The sequence below is a fragment of the Takifugu flavidus genome, chromosome 1, assembly GCF_003711565.1.
Source record: "Takifugu flavidus isolate HTHZ2018 chromosome 1, ASM371156v2, whole genome shotgun sequence".
Classification (NCBI taxonomy): domain Eukaryota; kingdom Metazoa; phylum Chordata; class Actinopteri; order Tetraodontiformes; family Tetraodontidae; genus Takifugu; species Takifugu flavidus.
Window position 1 is genome coordinate 3,207,501 of NC_079520.1, and position 23,245 is coordinate 3,230,745.

The 23,245-nt window shown below is 49.7% G+C and overlaps 1 protein-coding gene across 1 annotated transcript in view; it reads left to right on the forward strand.

Annotated features, from left to right (window-relative positions):
- Positions 1–23,245, forward strand: part of LOC130522374 (kalirin-like) — a 72,625-nt gene that overhangs the window by 2,610 nt on the left and 46,770 nt on the right. The window contains 7 exon segments of the mRNA XM_057026703.1: positions 18,726–18,800; positions 20,167–20,281; positions 21,323–21,515; positions 21,600–21,773; positions 21,856–21,939; positions 22,020–22,151; positions 22,268–22,390. Coding sequence (XP_056882683.1) covers positions 18,726–18,800; positions 20,167–20,281; positions 21,323–21,515; positions 21,600–21,773; positions 21,856–21,939; positions 22,020–22,151; positions 22,268–22,390 — 896 coding nt within the window.

Sequence of the window (23,245 nt, forward strand, 5' to 3'; positions counted from 1 at the left end):
TTTGTAACGGTAGTGACAGGAAGTGAAGCCACCGCAGGTTCCTGCCTCTCCAGGGGGCCGCTTTAGACCTCGTTTGTCCATCATTGCAGATATCCAATACTTCCTGGTTCCACCTCGGTGCAGGTGAGCCGGGTTCTGGTTGCCCTCGTCATCTTTTCATGCTTTTCTGGGACTTTTCCGACTGGAGCAGCTTCAGCTGAGAGGAAATTAAAGATGACTTCCTGCCCGATTATCTGCTGCGAGCCTGAATGAGCCCCCCCCCCCCCCCCCGTCCCGAGTGCTGTCAGACTTGACAAAGGCCACACGTGCGAGCCTCATGCTGACTTGTGTTCCCCGATTCATCGCAAGATGGCAAACAGGTGTGAAGATCGCCACCTCTGCGTCCAGATTTTGACAGTAACAAGCAGATACGGGCTGGAGCGGCAGCGGAACGCTGGAGAACAAGCGGCCCCCGCCGCAGCGAGATGGAAATCCAGGTCAACGAGACGCCAGGAAAACAAAGAGCGTCTGCGGCGGGTGGGAGAATCTCAGAGGTGTGACATCAGCTGTGCGCTGAAACCCGATCATCTGGATTATTAAATCATCCCCGCTCGCAGCAGAGCGCGCCTCTTTGTTATTAGCATGCAAACCCAGGCCGCTAATGCTAATGCCGCATGAATTACACATGTTTTCCTACGTCGCCTGGCGGATTGTTGCCCCCAGTGCTTAACTGCAGTGCCCCTGAATTTAAATGTAGAGGTTACGGATAAGAAGACACTTTAATGGATGCTTTAAAAGATAAAAATGGAATCATTCAACTGCCAGTGGTCGCGCGACAAAAACACACGCTTGCAGGAAAACTGGAAATTAGTACAAGTAGGGTCCTTAATTATCATGCGGGGACAGGAAGTGGCGCACAGTCATACCTACACACGCGCAATCAGGGCGTTTATCAGGCAGCCGACGCCAGCTGTCTGTCGATAGCGGCTATTGTTGCTGCGCTAGCTGAATGCTGAAGATAGGAACGCTTCCGCTTTCATTTGATTAGCAGACACAAGCTGCTGTGAGTGACCTCCGCACCGAAGACGCGGCGTGTTAAAAGGGGGGCGCGTTAAAAGGGGGCGTGTGTAAAGGGGGGCGTGAATAAAGGGGGGCGTGTGTAAAGGGGGGCGTGTGTAAAGGGGGGCGTGAATAAAGGGGGGCGTGTCTAAAGGGGGCGCTGCAGCCGTGCGCATGGGCACCGATGACGTGCACAGATGCTAAATGGCGTCGCTCAGGTGCTGGGGGGCTATCTAAGCTTTCTGCTTTCTCTTTGTCAGATGAGTTTGGATCTTGCAGGCTGTTTAATGTTAACGGCCACTTAACCATTGGGGAACGGAGCACACGCACCATTCGGGTTTATGGTCATAGCTCAGGGCAATTTACAGTCTTTTCCCCTGCTTGGCATCAAACAAACAGTTTTTGAGTGTGTGTGAATAGAAATAGCAAAGTGTGTTTCATAGGTCTAAAGGCTCTCGCATTAAATAGATGAATAACATTAATATCTTTGTGGGGACTTTTAGTGACACGTCTCCAAGCCCTCGAACCCTAAACTTGGCTTTAGCCTAAACCCTTTTCCAACCCTGAACCCTAAAACCACGTCTTACCAGATGAAATGTCCTCACGTCCCTTACATCCCCCCCCCCACACACACACACACACACCACACACACACACACACACACACACACACACACACACAGGCGTGGAGCCACTGAGACGCTGAGATGGGCTGCTGCCTGGTGGTTAATCATGACGTGTGAATCTGTTTAGTAAATTCTAGATACAATCTTACCCACTCAGAGGTGGAGTTTGGAGACGTTTCAGTCAGAAGGATGAAATCCCACCCCAGGATTTGGGAATGCTGGGCCAGATCTGTCCTCTTTGGGTCACGGAGGAGATGCGACACAGCCGTGAACGGCCACAATGACCCAGAGATGTAGACGAAGGGCAAAAGAATGTGTTAGGAGACAAAAATCTCATCTTTGTTGTCGTTTCCCGGCGTTTTCCGATGAGCAGCAGCGTTCCGTATCGGCGTGCCGGCTCCTCCTGGTTGCTGGTAGCTGCTAATTTCAGACATTTGAACGCATTTAAACAAAGGCTGAAATTTAAAATGACGGCGGTTGCCAGTTCTTCCCGTTACTCCCTCGTTTCAGGCCGTCGCCGCACAAATATTGACATTTGGAGTCACCAGTTAGCCCATCGTGTGTGTGGGAAGAACGCCGCACGGCCTCAGGGACAGTGTGCGCACTGGGCCTGGATTCAAACCCACAACCTTCACGCTGAAGCCAAACACAGAACAGAACAGTCAAAGTTTCTGACCATCTAAATCCAGGAGGTCGGCGCTCCCTTCTCTGTGACTAATAGAGTCCGTGTGTTCTATTTTTAGCATTTTTGATGAATTCAGACTGAGGATTGTTATGAGTTCGCGTCCCTCGTGCTCTCGGACGCTGGGTGTGCAGCGGCTTGACTGAACCCGAGCCGGTACCACGGCAGGAAACGGGCTTAGCTGCTCTACATGACGTGTTCCACTGACACCAGCAGTACTTCGTGGCGACCTTTGACCTGGCTAACTCGAACATTAAGGTCCTTTCCGAGGGTGTTCGACTCCCACTCGGAGTATCTCCAGCTTCCATCCAAACAGCTCTGCGGCTGCTCACACCACAAACTTCTTAATAATCGGATCATCTCTCACGCGCTGAAGGAGCGCGCTCGCCGTGCGGAGAAACAAGCGTCTGCAGGAGGATGACGCCAGCATACCTTCGCCTATTTTCCAACTCCCATCGTAAATTCCCAACCTAATCCTGAATGTATCAGAAGGAGACGGCAAAAGTTGCCTCTTATCTCAGGTTTGGGCGTAGATCATTGTAGGGGTTGTTCTTTAATATTTCTCTCAGGACATTTATTCCCTGCATCTCTGGGGGGCACCAGGCTCACCGGTGGGTTGGGGGGGTGGATAAAATAACTCCTGGGATACGGAGCTAATCCCAGTCAACACATCTAGGGTCCTGTAGAGATTCACACCTTTGTGAGGACCGTCGCTAACTCTTATTAGAAAATCTGTATTTTATTTGTATTTTGGTTCAGGGAAGCTGATATTAGTTCCAGAACGTTGCCGTCGGGCCGCTTTGATATCAGCTGTAATATCGTGCAAACAGGAAGCCGGACGGGGGACAGAGCGAAGAAGCTGCGTCACCGCTCGCCGTCGTTGTCGGGATACAAGGAAGATCCGAAAACAGCTCCCAAACAAGAGGAAGAGGCCGATCTCATAATGGGAGTCTCACCATCTGAACACGTGATGTAAATGTGCCCAATCTGGAATCTGGGCCACAGTTTTGAACCCAAACGCCACAAAACCTGCAAAGCAAATAGAGTGGAAGGCGATATAATACAGGGCAAAACGAGAACAATAGGTCCCGTTTAGTCTTCTTCTTTTTGAGTGCTTTGCGGCAGGTTTTGAAAGATGTTCCCCAAAATGGTTTCAGAGGTTGAGGAGCCAAGAAGGAACCCATTAAATGTTGGTGTCCATCCAGAAAACCTGCTCCAGAATTCTAATTCAGAGCCACTGAGGCTTAACGGAGGCGCGTGAAATATGTGCGTTGGGTGAGTTTATTTAACTCTTCCGGACAGTTTGATTATCGATGCGCTCTCTAAGAGTGCCTCATCATTCCAGGTCCATCATTCCAGGTCCATCATTCCAGGTCCTGCTTATATCTGTCCTTGATTATTTGGCACCGGTTCGCCTGCGTCCTCCTTGGGTTCAGCCGCTGTTCGCAATGACGGAGGCCGTTGAGCGGCACATCTATCACGCGGCGTGCGTCAGTTCTGCTCTGTAACCGTTGGACCGGTCGAGATGGGGGGGGGGGGGAGATGGGGGGTTCTGCTTCATATGGAAAACACAAAGGAGCGCCCAGAGCCAGGCGGGCCGGTGAGTTACAGTGGACGGGATGTTTGGAAACACTATCGCTTTCCAGTAAATGACGGTGACATCACACAGCGTGGAGGACAGATCGAGCCCGCGCGAGAAACGTGCGCCTCGGCGTGCGCGTGGCGAAGCTGAAACATGGCGAAGCCTCGATGGCCTCCCGTCGTCGGACGTGTCTTCAGACTCTCCGCGTGGGGACTGAAGCCATTAGCATTGTGGGAGGAGAGAGAGGAGGCGGGGACGAGCGAGGGGGGACAGGGATCCTGTGAAATGGTCAAGTGGCGGTGACAGCAGCTCCCCGTGGGCCGGGCGGGAGCGCTCACGCCAGCGCCGGGACGGATCTATTCTGAGGCCGTTTCCGCCCAGCAGCTGACAAAGAGCGGTGCACGGTGTCGTGCACAGGCCTCGTTAAAGGGAGCGATTTAGGTGTTTCCAACAAATGTCAACAGAATGTCAAGACTACCTCCGTCTGAGGTGCACGGCCTCGTCTGCGGCCCCGAGTTAACATATACATTCATCTACAACTGTAAAACACGCTGGGATGGAATTCCAGATTTGGAAGCAATGGCGGTATTATCTGACCAGGGGCGGCGAGGCCACGCCCCCTTCAAGACCCCGCTGTGAAGGGGAGCCTTTTTTATTTGATAGAATTATATTTACCTTCATCTAGAGGAGCTTTATGGCCATCGTGACCATGATACTGTACGTCAAACGGCGGGTGAAACCCTCGCTCAGCAACGGCGGAGCGTCGGGAGGAGTTATGAGATTCAGTGGAGGACAGTTGTGGATGAGGACGGAGGTCAAGGAAGGAATGACAGATGGCTGGAAGAAGCTCCCCTGAGCTGAGCCCGGAGAGGAAGGACAGCTGTCATCTCAGCTAAATCTGAGCAGCAAACGGTCATCAAACCTTGTTCATCAGATCCACCGTTGGCTGCCACCAGCCTCGAAGAACGTCGATATTTCTAACGTGCGCGGTGTTCCTTTAAATGTGAGCCCGGTCCTGAGTCACGGCGATGAAACCGGGAGGGAGGAGCCGAGCATTTATTATTAAAGAAGGTGTTTATGCTGCAGTTGAGGAGCGGGATTCCCTCCTTCTCCATCCTTTGTTTCCCACCCAGCAGATGGGTGTGAAGAATTAAGTGTGTGTGTGTGTGTGTGTGTGTGTGTGTGTGTGTGTGTGTGTGTGTGTGTGTTGGACGTTAACGGAGCCGATCCAGAACAGAGAGGTAGAGAGCGGCAGATTAAGTGGATTAAACCTTATTACTCACCAGGGGACGAGCGGGAGAGAGACTTAGAGTGACAGAGAGAGAGGGGCAGTGTCAAATAAATAAATGCGAAGAAAGGATTTCCTCCTCCTCCACCTCTTCCTTTTGTCTCCTCCCTCCTTAAAAGCTCTCTGGTCTTCGGACAGCTGCAGCCATATGGCGCACGCGCGTGTCCCTCTGTACGTGTGTGTGTGTGTGTGTGTTATGGTAATGAGCATCCGTTTTGACTATAATCTATCACAAAGACATTTTACAGACACGCGTGGATGTGTGCGTGTGTGTTACAAGCTGTTTAGCAGTGCTAGCTAATAGCCCTTGATGTTATTAACTGCTATGGGCAGGTGTGTGTGTGTGTTGTGTGTGTGTGTGTGTGTGTGTGTGTGTGTTGGACGTTAACGGAGCCGATCCAGAACAGAGAGGTAGAGAGCGGCAGATTAAGTGGATTAAACCTTATTACTCACCAGGGGACGAGCGGGAGAGAGACTTAGAGTGACAGAGAGAGAGGGGCAGTGTCAAATAAATAAATGCGAAGAAAGGATTTCCTCCTCCTCCACCTCTTCCTTTTGTCTCCTCCCTCCTTAAAAGCTCTCTGGTCTTCGGACAGCTGCAGCCATATGGCGCACGCGCGTGTCCCTCTGTACGTGTGTGTGTGTGTGTGTGTTATGGTAATGAGCATCCGTTTTGACTATAATCTATCACAAAGACATTTTACAGACACGCGTGGATGTGTGCGTGTGTGTTACAAGCTGTTTAGCAGTGCTAGCTAATAGCCCTTGATGTTATTAACTGCTATGGGCAGGTGTGTGTGTGTGTGTGTGTGTGTGTGTGTGTGTGTGTGTGTGTGTGTAGGCAGAAAGCTTTTATCCTGATTGACAGAGCAGCACTGAGCTGCTAAAAGCCACAGTTGGACTGTGAAGCTAAAGAGGAATAAAATTGAATTGCGCTGTGATTTATTTTTCCTTGTTCACATGTGACGCGCTCGGATTTACAGAAACGAGCTTCTCAGATGTGTTTTCACCCACGTCGGCGTCCACGCACCCACTTTGAGTCGCGCAGCTCGAATCAAACTGCTGCAAGAAAGAGCTTCGTTTTGTCCTCTGCAGCCAAAGACCAACTAAAAAAAGAGGGTGATGAGAATGATGCGTCTAGTTTTGGGGATAAAACATCCCGTCAGTGTGTTTATGTGGATCTAAATACTTTCTAGGCCATGTCTCCAAACACCTTGAAAACATTCAAATGCTGGCTGAGTTAAGCTCATGTTCTTATTATTCTCATTCCATCAGAGGGTCCACGGGTGACGGTTTATTTGTGCTGTTTTTGTTGCTAAAAGTGGGAAAAAAATGGGGATTTCCAGCAGTTTTGAACCGTGTCAAAGCCGATGAAGCCTCCTCAGATCAGTGCACGTTCCAGTGCACGTCGACAGTCGCCCTGTTTCAAGTTGAACCTGACAAGAGAGCTGGAGAACAAGAACCCTCGTATTTTACCTCAAGTCCCGTGAGAGGCTCCGTTGTGGGCAGCTGTCCAATCAGAATAGATTTCTACACGTTACCGTGGCGAGGAGCAGCCTGAGCGCCGCTGTCAACACACAACACACGCAAATACACACACTTAATAGGGCTTCCTCAGAGATCAGCAGTATTCTTGACCCGGAGTAATTACTCACTGCCTGCCGTGTGTGTGTGTGTGTGTGTGTGTGTGTTGTGTGTGTGTGTGTGGTGTGTGTGTGTGGTGTGTGTGTGTGTGGTGTGTGTGTGTGTGTGGTGTGTGTGTGGTGTGTGTCTGTGTGTGTGTGTGTGTGTGGCAGCAGAGATGGCTCCCCTGTGGCTGCCTGAGCTGTCAGAGAGCAGATAAGGAAAAGAGAGTCAGTCGAACCTGAGCACCTCGTTGTTGAGTCTTCTTCATGGACTCTATCAGATCATTTGGATGGATGGATGATGGATGGATGGATGGATGGATGGATGGATGGATGGATGGATGATGGATGGATGGATGATCAATGGATGGATGATGGATGGATGATGGATGGATGAATGGATGGATGGATGGATGGATGGATGGATGATGGATGGATGGATGGATGAATGGATGGATGGATGGATGATTGATGGATGATGAATGGATGGATGGATGATTGATGGATGATGAATGGATGGATGGATGGATGGATGATGGTTGGATGGATAATGGATGGATGGATGATGGATGGATGGATGGATGGATGATTGATGGATGGATAATGGATGGATGGATGAATGGATGGATAATGGATGGATGGATGATGGATGGATGATGGATGGATGGATGATGGATGGATGGATGATGGATGGATGGATGGATGATGGATGGATGATGGATGGATGGATGATGGATGGATGGATGATGGATGATGGATGGATGGATGGATGATGGATGGATGGATGGACGGATGGATGATGGATGGATGGATGATGGCTGGATGGATGATGGATGGATGGGTGGATGATGGATGGATGGATGGATGATGATGGATGGATGGATGGATGGATGGATGGATGGATGGATGATGGATGGATGATGGATGGATGGATGGATGGATGGATGATGGATGGATGATGGATGATGGATGATGGATGGATGATGATGGATGGATGATGATGGATGATGGATGATGGATGGATGATGGATGGATGATGGATGATGGATGATGGATGGATGATGGATGGATGGATGGATGATGGATGGATGGATGGATGGATGATGGATAGATGGATGATGGATGGATGATGGATGATGGAGGGATGGATGATGGCCATTGTGGGTCCAACTAAATGGAGTCAGGTTCCTCTCGTGGTTCCTGCTGGTTCCTCTTCTGTTAGAATCGTTGCCATGGAAACGGCGTGGGTGTGTCGTACTCAGCAGTTTGGGAAGAAGAGAAGTCAGAATATCTGCCGGTGTTCTCGGGGGGGTCGGTGTGAGTGACAGGAGGGGCTGAGCTGCCGGCCCAGCGCGCTGAGGGAGATTCACTCCCAACTGGGGGGACGTGGCGTGATTAATGGTGCCAGCTGACCTTCCAGAGGCTTCGCCCTGTCTTTGGACCAGCAACATCTCATTGTTTGCCTCTTAGCTGCGACTTAGCAACGGCGATAAAAGGAGGAGGAGGACATCAAAGAAAACGCTTTGAAGAAGAAAAGATTCTTAAAAAGAGGAGGTTTTGTCGCTCTCCTCCGCTGTCACGTCCCTCAGACTGCAGCTCCTGTCATTCTCCCCCGAACGTGGGCGACGCTCTCGCAGACGTGACATTTGAGTCACGACGCGTTCCGGCTCTGCCGAGTCCACAAACTTTTATTTGCCGTTTCTTTGCTGCGTGCACGAAGGCGTAATTGGACGCGGGGTTGTGTTCCGGTCCCATCTGGTTCCTCAAGTTGGAAAGTTCAGCCTTTGATGGTTGAAGGTCAGGAGACGGCTCGGCCTGATGTCCTCTCCCGTCTCTGAAGGGAGGACGAGCAAGAGCGTGTTTCCAGATTGGGCTTGGCGTGCTGGGGTCTGGACCCGGTCAGTGTGTGTGTGTGTGTGTGTGTGTGTGTGTGTGTGTGTGTGTGACATCGATGGAGTGGAGGCTGTGCGCCCTCACAGCCGGGTCATGTCGTAGTTGCACGTTCGGTTGTACTCGTCTTGATTTTCATTCATCTTTAAAGGTCCCCTCGACGTTTCCATGGAAAGAGGGTGAATGAAGCAGCTGGGATCGATTCCCAGCCGCTTATTTTCCTCATTTTCCCCTTTTATTTGTACGTTATGTACGTTTGCGGCGTTCCCTTACGGCGTTCTCTGTGCATTCACGTGATCCGTATGTCTTTAGAGTGAACGTTAATTAAAGTTCTTTCTTGACGGCGCACGCGCACGTGCGCGCGCACCCGCAGACAAAGAGGAACATTTGTGTCAGGCTGTAATGGAGCCAGCAGAACCTGGATTACTGGGGAGTATTATTAGAACAGAGAGAACAAGAGTGGAAACATTAATCCTGAATATTGCGCTGCCCAGAGTGCAATTATCATCTGATCTTCTGGGCTTCACGGCCGCCATCTGAGCGTTCCGTCTCTTTGCTCCCCTCCTGATGTTCCTCCAGGATTCATTAAAGAATGAAACTGTTTTACTGGGACAGGTTTTGGACGGGCAGGAGCTCCGTCTGTTGGAGCTGCTCGCTGACAAATTGGGCTGGACGCTGCCAAAGCCGCCCGGCTCCTGCAACAGTTTCCTGTTGGAGCTTCACAGCAGGCATTTCCTGTCTAAACGAGCAGGACATCCCATATTCCGCTAGAAATATACATCATTTCATCCAATACTGCGTTAGGACCACTTGACAGATGTGCTACTAGCTGATGTGGACCACAGCTGGAGCCCTGGCCTTCACCCTGAGCTCTGCCTATGAATCACCTCCTTCCTGATGCTACCGGGCAGCGTTCGCCAGCTCACCGCAGGGAGCCTCGGCCGGAGCATCGACCCGATGGGAAGAGTCGCGCTGGGCTGGAAGGAGGGCGAGACCCTTGCCGATTGGGAACGCAGCTTCAGGAGGATCCTGGGGGGACCTAACTGCTCCTCCAGCACCGGTTGCCGAGCTGGTGCCCACTGATGTCACACCAGATGTTTTCACACGTCCCGGAGGGACGCGCACCCATGACTGCGACGTCTTCTTGTAGTTCCTGCATCACAATGTGTTAATTCCTCCCATCTGCTGTGGTGAGTGGTTCTGTTGGCCACAGTGCCCTTGGGCCACGGGCGACAATGGGACGAGAACCAAAACAGCCCCCCGCAGCCGCGAGGAGGAACGAGCACGACTGCGGTTGCGGGCGAGATAAAAAATCGGATCCTAAGTTTGAAACTGTTCCGAGACGACGGCGTCTAATGAAGCCGCGCGCGGGGATTTTCCCGAAGACGGGCGCGTAATTGCAGCGTTGCTCGTTTAAAAATAGGCTTCGCTGGATGAAGCTCCACGTCTGTCTCCTGTCCGCTCAGTCTGGCTGTCACTGGATGGATTTACAGGTCGGAGATGGGTAATTACAATCCCGCCACTCTCTTCTGGTATCCCAGAGTCCTCCAAGCGCTCCGCGTTGGGAAGTTCCCCCCACGGAGCCACGTTTTTGTCTTACGGTCCGCACGGCGGGAATGAGATCCGACCTTTAAGGTGTGAAGTTCCACGGCAAATGAAACGTTTGTTGCCTGTCCGTGTTCTCCGTCCGGTTCTTCCAGCTTCCAGCTCCGATCCGGAAGGGAATTCATCCTGTTTTAATCTTTAATCCCAGAAAAGAAAGTCATTTTCCCCCCCTGCCTCCTGTGGAGTGTCGAACAGTTTAGCTATGCTATATGCTATCCATCAGAGAACTTCAAACTTTGATTTTCTTCCACGTTTTGGGACATTTTGAGCAGGGTGAACCCTCTAACCCGACGCTGTTGAGATTCCCTGCAAACGTTCCTGCCACTTCTTCTTCTTTTGTTTCCCTCTCTGCCTCTCATTTGAGTGGCTAATTGTTAGCTGTGCCCACAGTGGAGATGAGAGAGATGCAGCATGATGACAGCAGAATTACTCCTGGGTACACAGACACACTGGATAAATGACATATTTTAAGAGTTTCGGACGGAGCTGAATATGCGTCTCGTACATTTATTGCTAGGATTCAGATTCTGCACATTTGCCGACCGGAATAATTCAGGAAACATCGTATATGTGGGTCACGGGGTGGAAATGTGTTTGATGTTGCCGTGCATGTGGCGCCTCTGAGTACCTAACTCTCACCAGGCCCTCACACACACTCACACACACTCTCACACACACGCTTGCACACATGCATTCCATGTCTGAGCGCTCACTCTAAGTTTTTCCTCTCCACAGACAGCTGCTGTCTGGAGACTGAAAGCTGATCTAGAGGGGGAGAGGGGGGAAGCGAGGGAGATTAATCCGATAGCTCCAACACGTGCTCTGTGTTTTAACATTTGCTCCCGCTCTGTCTCCAGAACACCGACTTTCCTTCTTCAGGAAGTCATCTCCTGCAGCTTCCTTTGACCTGATCATCGTCTTGTGGGTATCGAGGATATTTCGGGATAGCGTGTAACAAATGGATGGTTTCCTGTAGCATCCAGAAGACCACACAGTCCGTCAGACTCTTCTTGATGGGCCAAACAAGACATCTGCACAACACTGTGTGTCTCTGATTACATGCTTGTTAATGCTTTTAAGGGGGGCTCTGTATGCTAGCAATGTCTGGCATGAGGGGGCCAAGGAAACCTATAAATTCCATCTTCACTTGTCCGTAGTGTTTACATATTGTGTTTCATGTCATTTGGAAAATCTCAATGATACTCTGTTGACAGTTTTCAGCAACAACTGCTCCGAGTTTATTAGCTATTTGCAGCTAAACTCTCCATTTTAGCTCCCTAGAAGGCATGCTGTCACGCCTCGTCTGGAGTTCATCTTTGGGAATTTTGTGGCTTTCTTAGGTCTGAAAATCCAGATTTATCTGTTAAACAGTGTTGGAGCCGAAGATTTAGTGTGGGATTCGGATATGCAACGTTAAGAAGGTCCAAGCTGGGGTGTTAGCCAAGGTGGCTAACTGCTTGACTTTTCTGGAAAAGTCAAATGTTTTGGGTAGTTTAAGCCAAACTTTTGTGGTTTAGACAAAGAATCGAAGTCACATGTTAGCATTTTTTCATTGACAGTTCTATTCTTTTCTTTCTCTTTTTAGCAAGATTTTTCAATGTATCACCAAAACGTGTAGCATAAAAGACCCATCAGACGACACATTAAAACATAAAACAAAAGAAACAAAGCAGTTACTGTATGAATTCAGGCAGGACGTAAACAAAACCCAAACGTGTGAGCAGCAAATTTGCCCTCATTGACCTCATCTGATTTATGGTGAGTCCAGAAATCGCAACTTTGGAATAAATCACCTGGAAAATCCAATACACCAGTCGAGTGCCCCCCCGTTTCTGTCCTGCTTTTACCGAGATCAGTTTAATCCAGGGCTCCAATGCTAAGTGGTTCTGCTGTTCTTCTGGATGTGTGTTATGCTGAGTCAGCACCCTCCAGATGGCATCGCTCCATGTGGTTGGACCGAAGCGCCGATGATGTCATCGCCACAAACTGAAGCCTTCATCTGATTGGCTCCCGCTGCATGACTCATTCGGTGCCGGTGGACGTGACGGAGAAACACACACACAAACACACTCTCACACACGGTCTTCCTTAGTTGGTTTCCTCAGTAGGTGAGAAGAATTGTTTAGTAGCCTTGAAACCTCGCACGGAGGAAAGGCTCTTTGTTATTGTTGTTGAGTTCTGCAACGTTCCGTTAGCCAGCGGAACGACGGGAAGGCCGACGCTCCTGTTCCTCCTCCATCAGTAAATGTAGGAGAACAAGCGCCTCAGTGGAGAACACGTCATTTCCCGTGTGTGTGACCTGGGTGCGATGCCTGGCAAAGCTCCCTCTCAGTGTGTGTGTGTGTGTGTGTGTGTGTGTGTGAGAGAGAGAGAGAGAGAGAGAATGTGTGGTGCATGGCCAGTGAGCGAGCAGAATGTGGTTTCTGCTGGTGGAGTGATGGATGTGGTTTTCCTCTGCAGAGGAAACTGGAGCTGAGGCCATCTAAGAGTGTCTGTGCATGTGTGTGTATGCACACACATGTGTGTGTGTGATGGATTCATATAGGAAACATGCTCTCTCACTGCTGGATTAGGGAATACATGGACGTTTGGTGTCAAAATAATGAGACAGGAATCAATTATTCACAAGTTTGTGATATGAGGGATGCTTAACGTGGTACCGAGAGGCGGGTTGTTAGCGGGTCAGAGGTGCTGACGGTCGTCAGATTGGATCATTTAACCCAGACTGGGATGTTTCCAGACTCCGAAGGTGGATTTATGGTTGACATCAGAGCTGCTAATCTATAGCATCTGTGCAGGTTTGCATTTGCTGATTCAGCAGTTTCCCGATAGTTAAACTGTAATAACCTAAACTGTAATAACCTAAATTGTAATAACCTAAATTGTAATAACTTAATGCAGAATCTTGTATAACTAATCTCTCTTCAGCTGGTCCTCTAGTAGCACATCAGACACAAACGTGCTAACCCTAACCCGCTGAGATGCGTGTCCACATCTGTGAAGGGACAGAGGTCGGTGCTCGCCTCCTTACATCAGCACGTGAACAGAGTTGTCAGGCTTTTGCTAATGACCAGGGGTGTGCACGGGTACACGTGCACATCGGGATGTGACAGAAGGGCCTGTGAATGTCCCAGGCTCAAAGCAAATTCCATCCCGGATGTATCTGGTTTTATTACGGCCTTCAGGTAATTACAGACTAATCCACAGCACCTCTTCCAATGTGGGCTTTAACCCTGCAACCATGAGCTTAACGACCCTAACATCAAAATTACTGGGCGTTTTAACTCGCCGCTACGCCCCTTTAAAACTTTCCTTTGGCGACGTTGACAGTACGAGCGGCGGCATCAATGGCGGCGTCTGACGTCACCACATCCGCGTTGGGAACGATCAGCAAACCAACAAGAGCGGGAAAAAGGTCGGATCTCCCGGAGGAAAAAAAAAGGATGGTTGTCGTCTCTGCTCAGCTGTTAGTTCGCTGCTCAACTTCCTGGGCGGCTCGGTGACGTGGGAGCGTTAGCCCGCCGTTCACGCCGCGGGTTCTTTGAAAGGGAATTAGGAGTTCCGCAGAACTAAACCCGGACCGCAGCAGATTATCCTGCTCAAGCGGCTGAAAAAGGAAACAATCAAAGCGTCTCCCTGGCGGCGCCGTTGGACATTTAAATCAGGGAAATTAGTGAGAAGTACAGCAGCTTTGATCCCTTTGATGCTTTTGTCTCCAGTGGGGACGCCCACCGTGGGAGAGGGGCCTGTGGTCGTGGTCCAGCTGATCCAGCTGATCCCGTCTCTGCTCCGCGTTGATCCACAGCCTCTGTTGTTGCTGGTTGGTCGTCGGTAAACGATAAGGGCGCCGTTGCCGTGGACCCCGGGTCTGGCCTGGCGTGATATGAGCAGGGTAATGAGACGCACAGCTGACGCACGGTGACACGAAGAGGCGACAAGTGTCCCTTTGATGGAGCTGGTGAGCGCCGCCGCGACCGCCGCCGGCTGATGGGTGGACCATAATTTAATCCACCGGTGGTTTGCAGGATCCCGTCCTTGGATTCTTCGGTCCTGTAAACTGAGCAGCATCAAATCTGACAGATACAGGCCGTCTCCCCGCCGACGCGCCCGCCCCGCACAGGACGGTTGTCAGGGCGGCTGTTGCTATGGTGCAGACGGCCTCACCTGCTCCCTCTAACCTCTCTCCGCGCGTGAATGAATCCACCCCACTGCATCATGGGTAAATCTCGGCCCAGCAGTTCCTCCTGTAAGGCGGAGACGTCCTGTGTCCCGGGTCGTGACCGCGTTGTGGAGTGTTTATGTTGACGGCTGCGGAAGGGTGGAATGTTGACCTTTAACCCGGACATGTCAGCTGACCTCCAGCACTCACCGGGTCTGCGTTCTCGTGAACGTGGGCGTCTGCGACCCTGGAGTTCCGCGCAAGAATAGACGCAGATAAAATGCCTCGCGGACACCGACACACATGTGCCTCGCCCCGCCCCCGACAGTTGCATCACTTCCTGGCGAGGTGACCTTGCTATGACAAAAGAGGCGGATGTGGCGGCACATTTATAGTGCAGAGTTTGAGGTTTAGTGGTCGTTACGGTGTTGGAATCAATGCTCCTCACGGCCATATTATTGGATGCAGTTGTTACTGAAGGAAATGGGATCCTTCACCCCCCCTACACACACACACACACACACACACCACACACACACACACACACTCGTGAAATTGTTCTATACTGAACCCAAAATTGCTCCTAATTCTGCACTTCAGATGTAGAACCGGTTCTCCATAGTGATGAGGTGACGACATCCTTCAAATGTGAGGGGTTAAGTGGTGGAGATGACGGGAAGCCGCTATATAAATACGCCGTTTCCTCGGACTGTCAGTCTTTATTTTTTCTGCGGCGGCGATTACCAGAACCCCCCCCATCTGAAATGCCATGTCGACCGGAGCCTGCTTTATATTCCGGTTTCCTTTTATTGTTTATTAACAAAGTAACAGTCCTGTTGCTAGTTTTCCCGTTAGCCTCCAGGCCGCGACCCGTCCCGGCTCCAGTCTTCCCAGCGCATGTGTTGACTGAGGCAGGCGTAATTTGAATTTATTACTTTCATCCTCACTAACATGTAAATGAGACCACAGACTGTCTGTCATTCACGGTCGTTAGTACCTTATTCAACCGGTGGTTTTTATGCTAACAAGCTGCTCCTGAATGACAAGCAGAACCGGCTGTTTCCAGCGGTTGCATAGCAACAGTTGCGGAGTCTGAAAGGTGGCGAATAATTTGGATTATTTATTATTTTTTCAGGAGTTTCTCATGGATTGTTTTGGTAGCGTTGTCATGAATAAGTAACCACACGGCAAAACAGCTTTAATTTAAATCATTCATTCTTTTGAGTGGTGATATTTAGCTTGAGCAGGATTCTTCATTCCAACAATGGCTGTGCAGACACCGAAAGAGTCTGAGGGTGTGCGTGAAACAGGGACGACGTCCTGCAGGTACCTTCAGCTGTAACTAACTGCCCCTTAAATATAATGGCTAAATGCACCGAGGACGTCGGTTGCTGTCTTGAGTCGTCCTAATCAGCGCTGATGCAGAGCAGATGCCCCTCTCAGTTTCTGGCTGGCGTCCTCATCAGTGGAAACACAGCGCTCTTTGGGCAAAATGCTATAGATTTACATTCATTTCCTTCAGACATATGCAAACTCCAACCGCTGCTTCCCCCCGCCCCCTCCTCCCCCCCCCCCCCTTAACCTTAGACCCAGAAAAACTGCTGTTTTGTAATTGCGGGTTCATCTTTGACCCCAGCTGCAGTAAACCGTCCCCGGAGAAGCGGATTTGATCACAAAACTGTGCTCCGTACCCAGAGGAGGCGCACGGCACTGTCAAGAATCCTCGGCAGCGATGATGATGATGATGATGATGATGACCGAAGTCCATAAAGCCTGTGGAGTGTGTGATTGTTTTTAATGGCCACAGGTTATTCAGTCATCTGTGTTTAACAGCCATATGCTACTGTAATCACTACTGTACAAACATGGGCTAATATGTGCATGTGGTGAGCACCTCTGATGGTGAAAGCACATGCTGCAATTCAGCGTGTGTGTGAGTTTGTGTGTGTGTGTGTTACAAAGACAGAGATGAAAGTAGAGGCAACATGTTCCTGCTGTCTGTCCTTTCCCTTCCCTGTGGGAGCTCACGGAGGCGCCGCCGTTGCTGCGTTCTCTATTTAATCTTAATACAACTGCTCTGCTTTCTTGAGATCACAAGAGCAAGAAATGAAACGTGAAACGTCCACCAGAGCGGTGTGGAGTAGCTGCTGGCGTCCCGTCTGTAATGCAAATCCAGTGAAGCCAGAAAGGAGGCTAATTTGCTGAATGCCACCACTTCACAGCTACAGGCGTAGCGTCATTTAACCTGTGATGCCGCAGTGCATCAGAAACAAAGATCTGCCTCCTTTAAGTCAGCCACTAACATCCCATAACATCCAACAACAGAGGTGAGGTTATCTTCAGTCCACTACAGATCAGCCACTATTGATGAAATATTTAAACATCAGGCTAGGAGCAGCTTTTAGCTTCATGAGCTTTGCTTTAAACTTTGCTAACCTTTATTTTAGGTCATTTGCATGCGTTTGCTTGACTCCCTGATTTCAACCGCAGCAGCAAACTACAGGCCTGTAAATTCCTGCTCTCGTCCCTGCTGTAAATACTGCTCCTGTCTTGTGGTGTCTACCTTCACTTTATTGAGTCTGTGTTGGCTAACGTGGACAAACCCGGTTGTTATCGAAGCAACGCGGCCTCAGAGGCCCGTCGCATCCCATATCCTGTAGTTTTATTGATCTAACATTCATGCAGACGAGGGGCTTTATCTGTGGGGCCCACCTGTGGTGGCAGTTTATTTACTCTGGTTTTGTTTGGGAATGCGCTCGGGGAAAGTGCCCGTATCATGTGGTGGTGGTGCAAGACTCAGGGTTTAATACCTGACTGCACAAAAGACAAAGCAACATCCACATCCTGTCGAGCCCAAGATAAAAATGTACATCCGGAAGTCCATATTTCTATCCCCAGTTTTTCGACGCGTCCTTCGGCGTTCTAATCTCCCCTCTCTAATCCTGATTAGGGGACGGTTCTGCAGAATAAACTGCACTCTGCAATGTCTTAACAAGGACATTGTTGTTGGTGCATCTGCGGAGACGAGACTGACAGCTTCCTGTGAGACCTGGGATGGAAAAGAAGCTGTATTCTGTCAACATTAATGGACACCGTCTCCCTCGCTGTCTCTCCTCTGCCTAAGACTGGAGATATTCTGCTGCTCGTGCTCGTCTCCCCGAAACACAAGCTGTTGTTCTATGCAAATGATAGAGATTTTAATACTGAATCTCCACCGTCTGCCCTTCTATCTGCCCACAGAGGAACGTTGTGTAACCGTCTTTGAAGGAACCGCAGACGGTGGATGAGGCCGCTTGTGGTTCTTCTGCATCCATTCATTAGCATTACAACAGATAGTGTTCCTAAATAAATGCTAGGCTGCAGTTTTCTGAGCGACGTGACATGATTATACAATCTTTTTTAAAGGTGTGGCATAAAACGTCAACACAAACGTCCCGAAAACTGTCTTTGTTGACACCAACAAGTGTGAATATCAATGAAAGTGAGCTGTCCTGACATGAAAACCCGGAAAAATGGGCTGGAAAATGTGGCTCCTGATGCGTCGCTTTAGTCGTGTGGCACACATAATGCTGGATGTGGCTGAGTGACTCGCCCCAGAGCATCGTTCCCACCCCGGCACCACCGAGGGGGCATTTGTTACACCTGGAGGGTAAACCTGGTGGGAGTTGTGTGTTTCTGTTTCCCCTCGTAGCTACAAAAGGGTTTGTGTTGACGTCAGTGCTTAAAAACATCTTTATTGCCAACTTAGCTTTCCCAGTGTGGAATGTTCTTGCTGTGTGTGTGCACGTGTGTGCATGTGTGTGTGTGTGTGTGTGTGTGTGTGTGAGGGACAGCGTAACACATGCACACGTACGCAGCAGGGCACGGACATTTGGGGCCTGCTTTCTGCTGAGAGCGCGAGAGGGAGAGATTTCATAACATGACAGACGGAAGAACAGATGAACCGAGAGGGAAAGAAAAAGACCGCGAGTAAAGGAATGGGCCCGCAAAGATATGAGAAGATTATGGGATGGAGGAATTAATATAAAGTGGTTTTTGTTGTACTTCACTGGTGAAGATTTCTGCCTCTGTTTACTTTCCTTTGCTTCTGAACGGGTTTAAAATGCAGAAATCTGCAAATGATGGCGTGTGTGTGTGTGTGTGTGTGTACCTCTGTGTGTGTTGGAATGTTGATCTGATAATGGGATTAATTCAGAAAGCTCTGCTCATTTTTTCCCCCTCTCTTCGCAGGGTCACTGAGGACGGAGGGCATCAAGGCATCTGACGTTCTTCCTGTCCTGAAGGAGAAAGTCGCCTTTGTGTCAGGTGAGAGTTGTGCTGTTTTTAAACCACCAAAGGTTCCATTCGTGCAGATCAGAAGCCTACTTAATGCTTAATATTTTCAGTTCAGCAGCAACTAAGATAACAGAGAAGGTCTAGCTGTGCAGGTTATTAATAAAAGCCACGTTGGAGGTCCTCTGTCTGAGCTGGAGGCACCTCTGTTGTGATGAAACCCCAGTCTCTGGACACAAATGTGCACTGTGTATATTTCCATTCGACAAGCTAACAAGGTTAGCTTTAGGTTTAGGCGGTCGCATCCATCAGGGTTCTGAGACTCGTGAACGGTGACACGATCAAACGAGGCCATAGAGGTGAATCAACTGGCCCTCGAGTAGATCACAACAGCTCGATGTCTGGATTTAGAATGACTCCATGAGTCGTGCTGGTGGTGGTTACCGATCATGGCTACGATGTCCTGCTACGGGGACACGGGCTGGGAAAGCTAGCAACGGCCTTTTTACGCCCTGGACACGACTGGTCCCGCGTGCCAAAATAAGCGGAGACAACAGACGCCGTCGCGCTCCCCACAGTCGACCCTGAACGAGCATTGTGAAGCAGCAGCTTTAATTCCTCACACATTAAACCGTGCATAAGATATTTCACACCGAGCCAAGGTGATTGAACGTGTTGACAAATAGGATTTAAACGTGAGAACGGCAGAGAGTCCTAGAGAAAGAACGCTGGAGAGAGAGCGAGATCCAATGTAAAACCCAGACAGCCAACAGCAATCTGTCATCCAGATTTCTCCTTGGATTACAGCAGAGTACTCCCCCATCACACACACACACACTCACACACACACAGGCATAATGTGATTCTCCTCGTCTGACTAGCAGTTTCATAAACAGTGCGGTTTGTGTTTCTTGCATTAATCTAACCCAAACATCTCCTCACACATCATTTTTCATGCAGCGGGCGATGGAGCGCGCGTTGGGAGGGTGCGCTTTCTGCCCGATGGAGCCGCGATGGAGGTCGCGTTACGGATTCAGACGTTTTAAAGCTATTAGCGTGAGGGGAACACGCGCATCAACGGCCGTGCGGCCTCCTTGGTGATAATGTAGTGTCGGTGGTTTTAGCGTAGATTTGCTTTTATTTGAATCATTTCGAGGCGCATTATTAATGATTCCCGTCTGGCTTCGGGACTTAATTATTTCCCAATCCTTTAACACCACCAGTCACTGGTCCAGGGTTTTACAAGACAGAGGTCGTGTTGTGATTAGAAGTGATGGAGAAGGCTGTTCCCGACAGATTCCAGGCGTTGATCGTGGTCGTAGTTCCGGCCTCCGTCCAGGCTGCAATGCAACACCCTCTCCACCGGCCGTGCACTACAAGCTGTTGTCTTAATGTCCAGGTGGGCGAGATAAAAGAGGCGGACCCATCCTTACCTTCCCCGCCAGGAGCAACCACGACCGAATAAAACAGGAAGACTTGAGGAAGCTGGTGACCTACCTGTCCACCGTTCCCAGGTGAGTCCCGCCGCAAACAGCTTGGAGCTAATTGGACTAGAGGAGCTAATAGAGGGAAGAAGTGGAGCCTGAAGTGCCTGGCGGAGAACTCCACTCTAATCAAGTGCTCCTTTCTTCTCCGTCTGCGAGCAGCGTGTGATTTGCATCAGCATCAGTGCTGCTCTGTGTGTGTGTGTGTGTGTGTGTGTGTGTGTGTGTGGTGTGTGTGTGCAGCAGGCTGCAACAAGTCTGTCACACTCCAGAAGATGCTGCAGGGAACGAGAGGCTCTGGGGAAAGAAAAGATTTATTGGTCACAGAGAAGCTCTTAATTTCCCTCCAATTGAATCAGTGTACGTTAGTGGTGGCGAAGGACACACTGGCAACGAGTGTTGATATTAACGTGCACCTCCGAGACTAATGAAAATCCAAACACCAGATAAGCAATTTGATCGCTCCGGTGTTGGGGAACGTATCAGGCGACCGGCAGCTGGAGGGACCGACAAGGAGACTTGTCAATTTAACCTGCGCTGAGAATCAGAGTCAAACTCGCTGACATTAAACAATAATACAGTCGTTCGATCCCCATCAGCCCTGCTCCAGTTCCTCCCGCTGTTTCCATGGTAATGGAATTTTGCTGTCCTGAGGCAGATTACAATGGATTCAATAGTTTTAATAGAGGCTCCCTGTGTGTGCATGTGTGTGTGTGTGTTTGTCCTTGTATTTACTACATTTTAAGCACCAAAATAGTCATTCTACCATAAAAGTGAGGACTTGGCTGGTCCCCATGACTTCAAAAGACTTTGAGGGGTAAGACATGGTTTTAAAGTGGAATTTAGAATTATGTTAAGGTCAGTTAGTTAGTTAGTTGTGATGGTTAGAGTAGGGTTAGGGCAGGGAGCTGTGTGATAGTCATATCATAGTGTGGCTATGAGTCCCCACAACGATAGAAATATGAGGTGTGTGTGTGTGTGTAAAAGACAGCAAAACAGACTGCGTGTTATTACTCTTTTACGTGCATTTACATGTTCCATTTTTACTGTATTTAACCTGCCCCCCCCCAGTGAGGACGTGTGTAAACGCGGCTTCACCGTCATCATCGACATGCGCGGCTCTAAGTGGGAACTGATCAAGCCTCTGCTCAAGACGCTGCAGGAGTTTTTCCCAGCTGAGATCTGCGTGGCGCTCATCATCAAGCCGGACAATTTCTGGCAGAAGCAAAAGACTAATTTTGGGAGCGCCAAGTTCTCCTTTGAGGTCAGTAGAGTGAGTCGCCAAGAGTCTGGAGGGCTGGTGAAATACAGGATGTAACAGAAAAATCGGCCATTTTCTCCTCCTCAGACCAGCATGGTGTCAGTGGAAGGACTGGCCAAACTGGTGGATCCCTCTCAACTAACAGACGACTTTGAGGGCTCCCTGGACTACAACCATGAAGAATGGATGGACCTGAGGGTCTCCCTGGAGGAGTTCATGTCCAACGCCGTTCACCTGCTGTCCAGACTGGAGGACCTGCAGGTGAGCAGATGCACGAATGCGTGATTCCACAGCAGATCCTCAGGATGTTTAGAGAAAGATGTCACCACCCTGTGTGTTTCAGGAGCTCCTGTCCAAGAAGGACTTCCCTGCAGATGTGGAAGGGTCCCGTCGACTAATAGAGGAGCACACGCAGCTGAAGAAGAAGGTGGGACCGCTGCTCCCATGACAGTGAAGCCTGGACTCGTGTTCACTGTCTTCTGTTAACCTTCCCCTCATCATCTGTAGGTGCTGAAGGCTCCAGTGGAGGATCTGGACCGAGAAGGCCAGCGGCTGCTGCAGTGCATACGATCCAGTGACGGGTTTTCCGGGAGGAACTGCATCTCGGGCTCTGCTGACTTCCAGAGTTTGGTTCCCAAGGTAGTGAGCATACACAGAGAGGGGATCTATGTAGCTAAAGCTGAGTGTGGGGATCAATTACTCCTCACGCGCCAACTGTGAAATGCTCCTGATGGATCATGTGATGTCTGTGTCAGGTGGCCAGTCTCCTGGATAAGCTGCACTCCACCAGGCAGCATCTGCATCAGATGTGGCACGTCAGGAAGCTCAAACTGGATCAGTGTTTCCAGCTCCGGCTCTTCGAACAGGACGCTGAGAAGGTGACAGTGGCCCACATTCATTCATTCCAGCTGCAGCCTCCTCCAGCTGTTGCTTCCTTCAGAGACACCAAGACGTCGGAGAGAAATTGCTTTCAAAATTTTGCATTTGAAATTATTTGGAATTTTCCTGGTTTTGTTCGATTCAACGTCTGAACGTAGTGTGTTTGCCCTCCAAACTGTCGAGTGGAACACGAGAATAGCAGAAAATGGAAATTCTCTGGGAAAAGTGCGTCAGATTTGTACGCTCAGCACCATGTGTATGTTTCCTGACCCCCCACCCCCCACCCCCCACCCCCGCTTTCTGCTCCAAATGAATTAGCCCGTAGAGTTTATACTCTTTATCAAAACAGACAAGCACATTTACCAGTTAACCCAGTGGAAAATGTGCGAGCACCGTTTCCCTCCTGCCAAGTTAAGTGATTATCTGCGGCTGCGAGTAAATGTTGGCTTCCATTCCCCATTAATGCATCGAACTGTGAAATTCCTTATGCAAAACTAAGACTGCTTATCGAAATAAAGCAGGTCCTGAGACATTCTCTACCTCCAAGTAACTAAAAAGATATCACTTGATAGAGAATGCTCTCTCTCTCTCTCTCTCTCTCTCTCTATATATATATATATATATATATACAGTATATACTGTATATACACACACACACACACATATATATATATATTTATGTGATAAATAGGAAAGCCTGAAAACTGGCTGGAGTTTAACTGGGTTTATTTTATGTATCCAGAGCCTGAATCAGCCCGAGAGACTCGTGTTTTGTTTGGTAGAATCTTAAGTGCTGTTGACTGGACGCACACACGCTCGGAGACAGATGGGCGTCAGCAGGCTTGTTGTGTTGC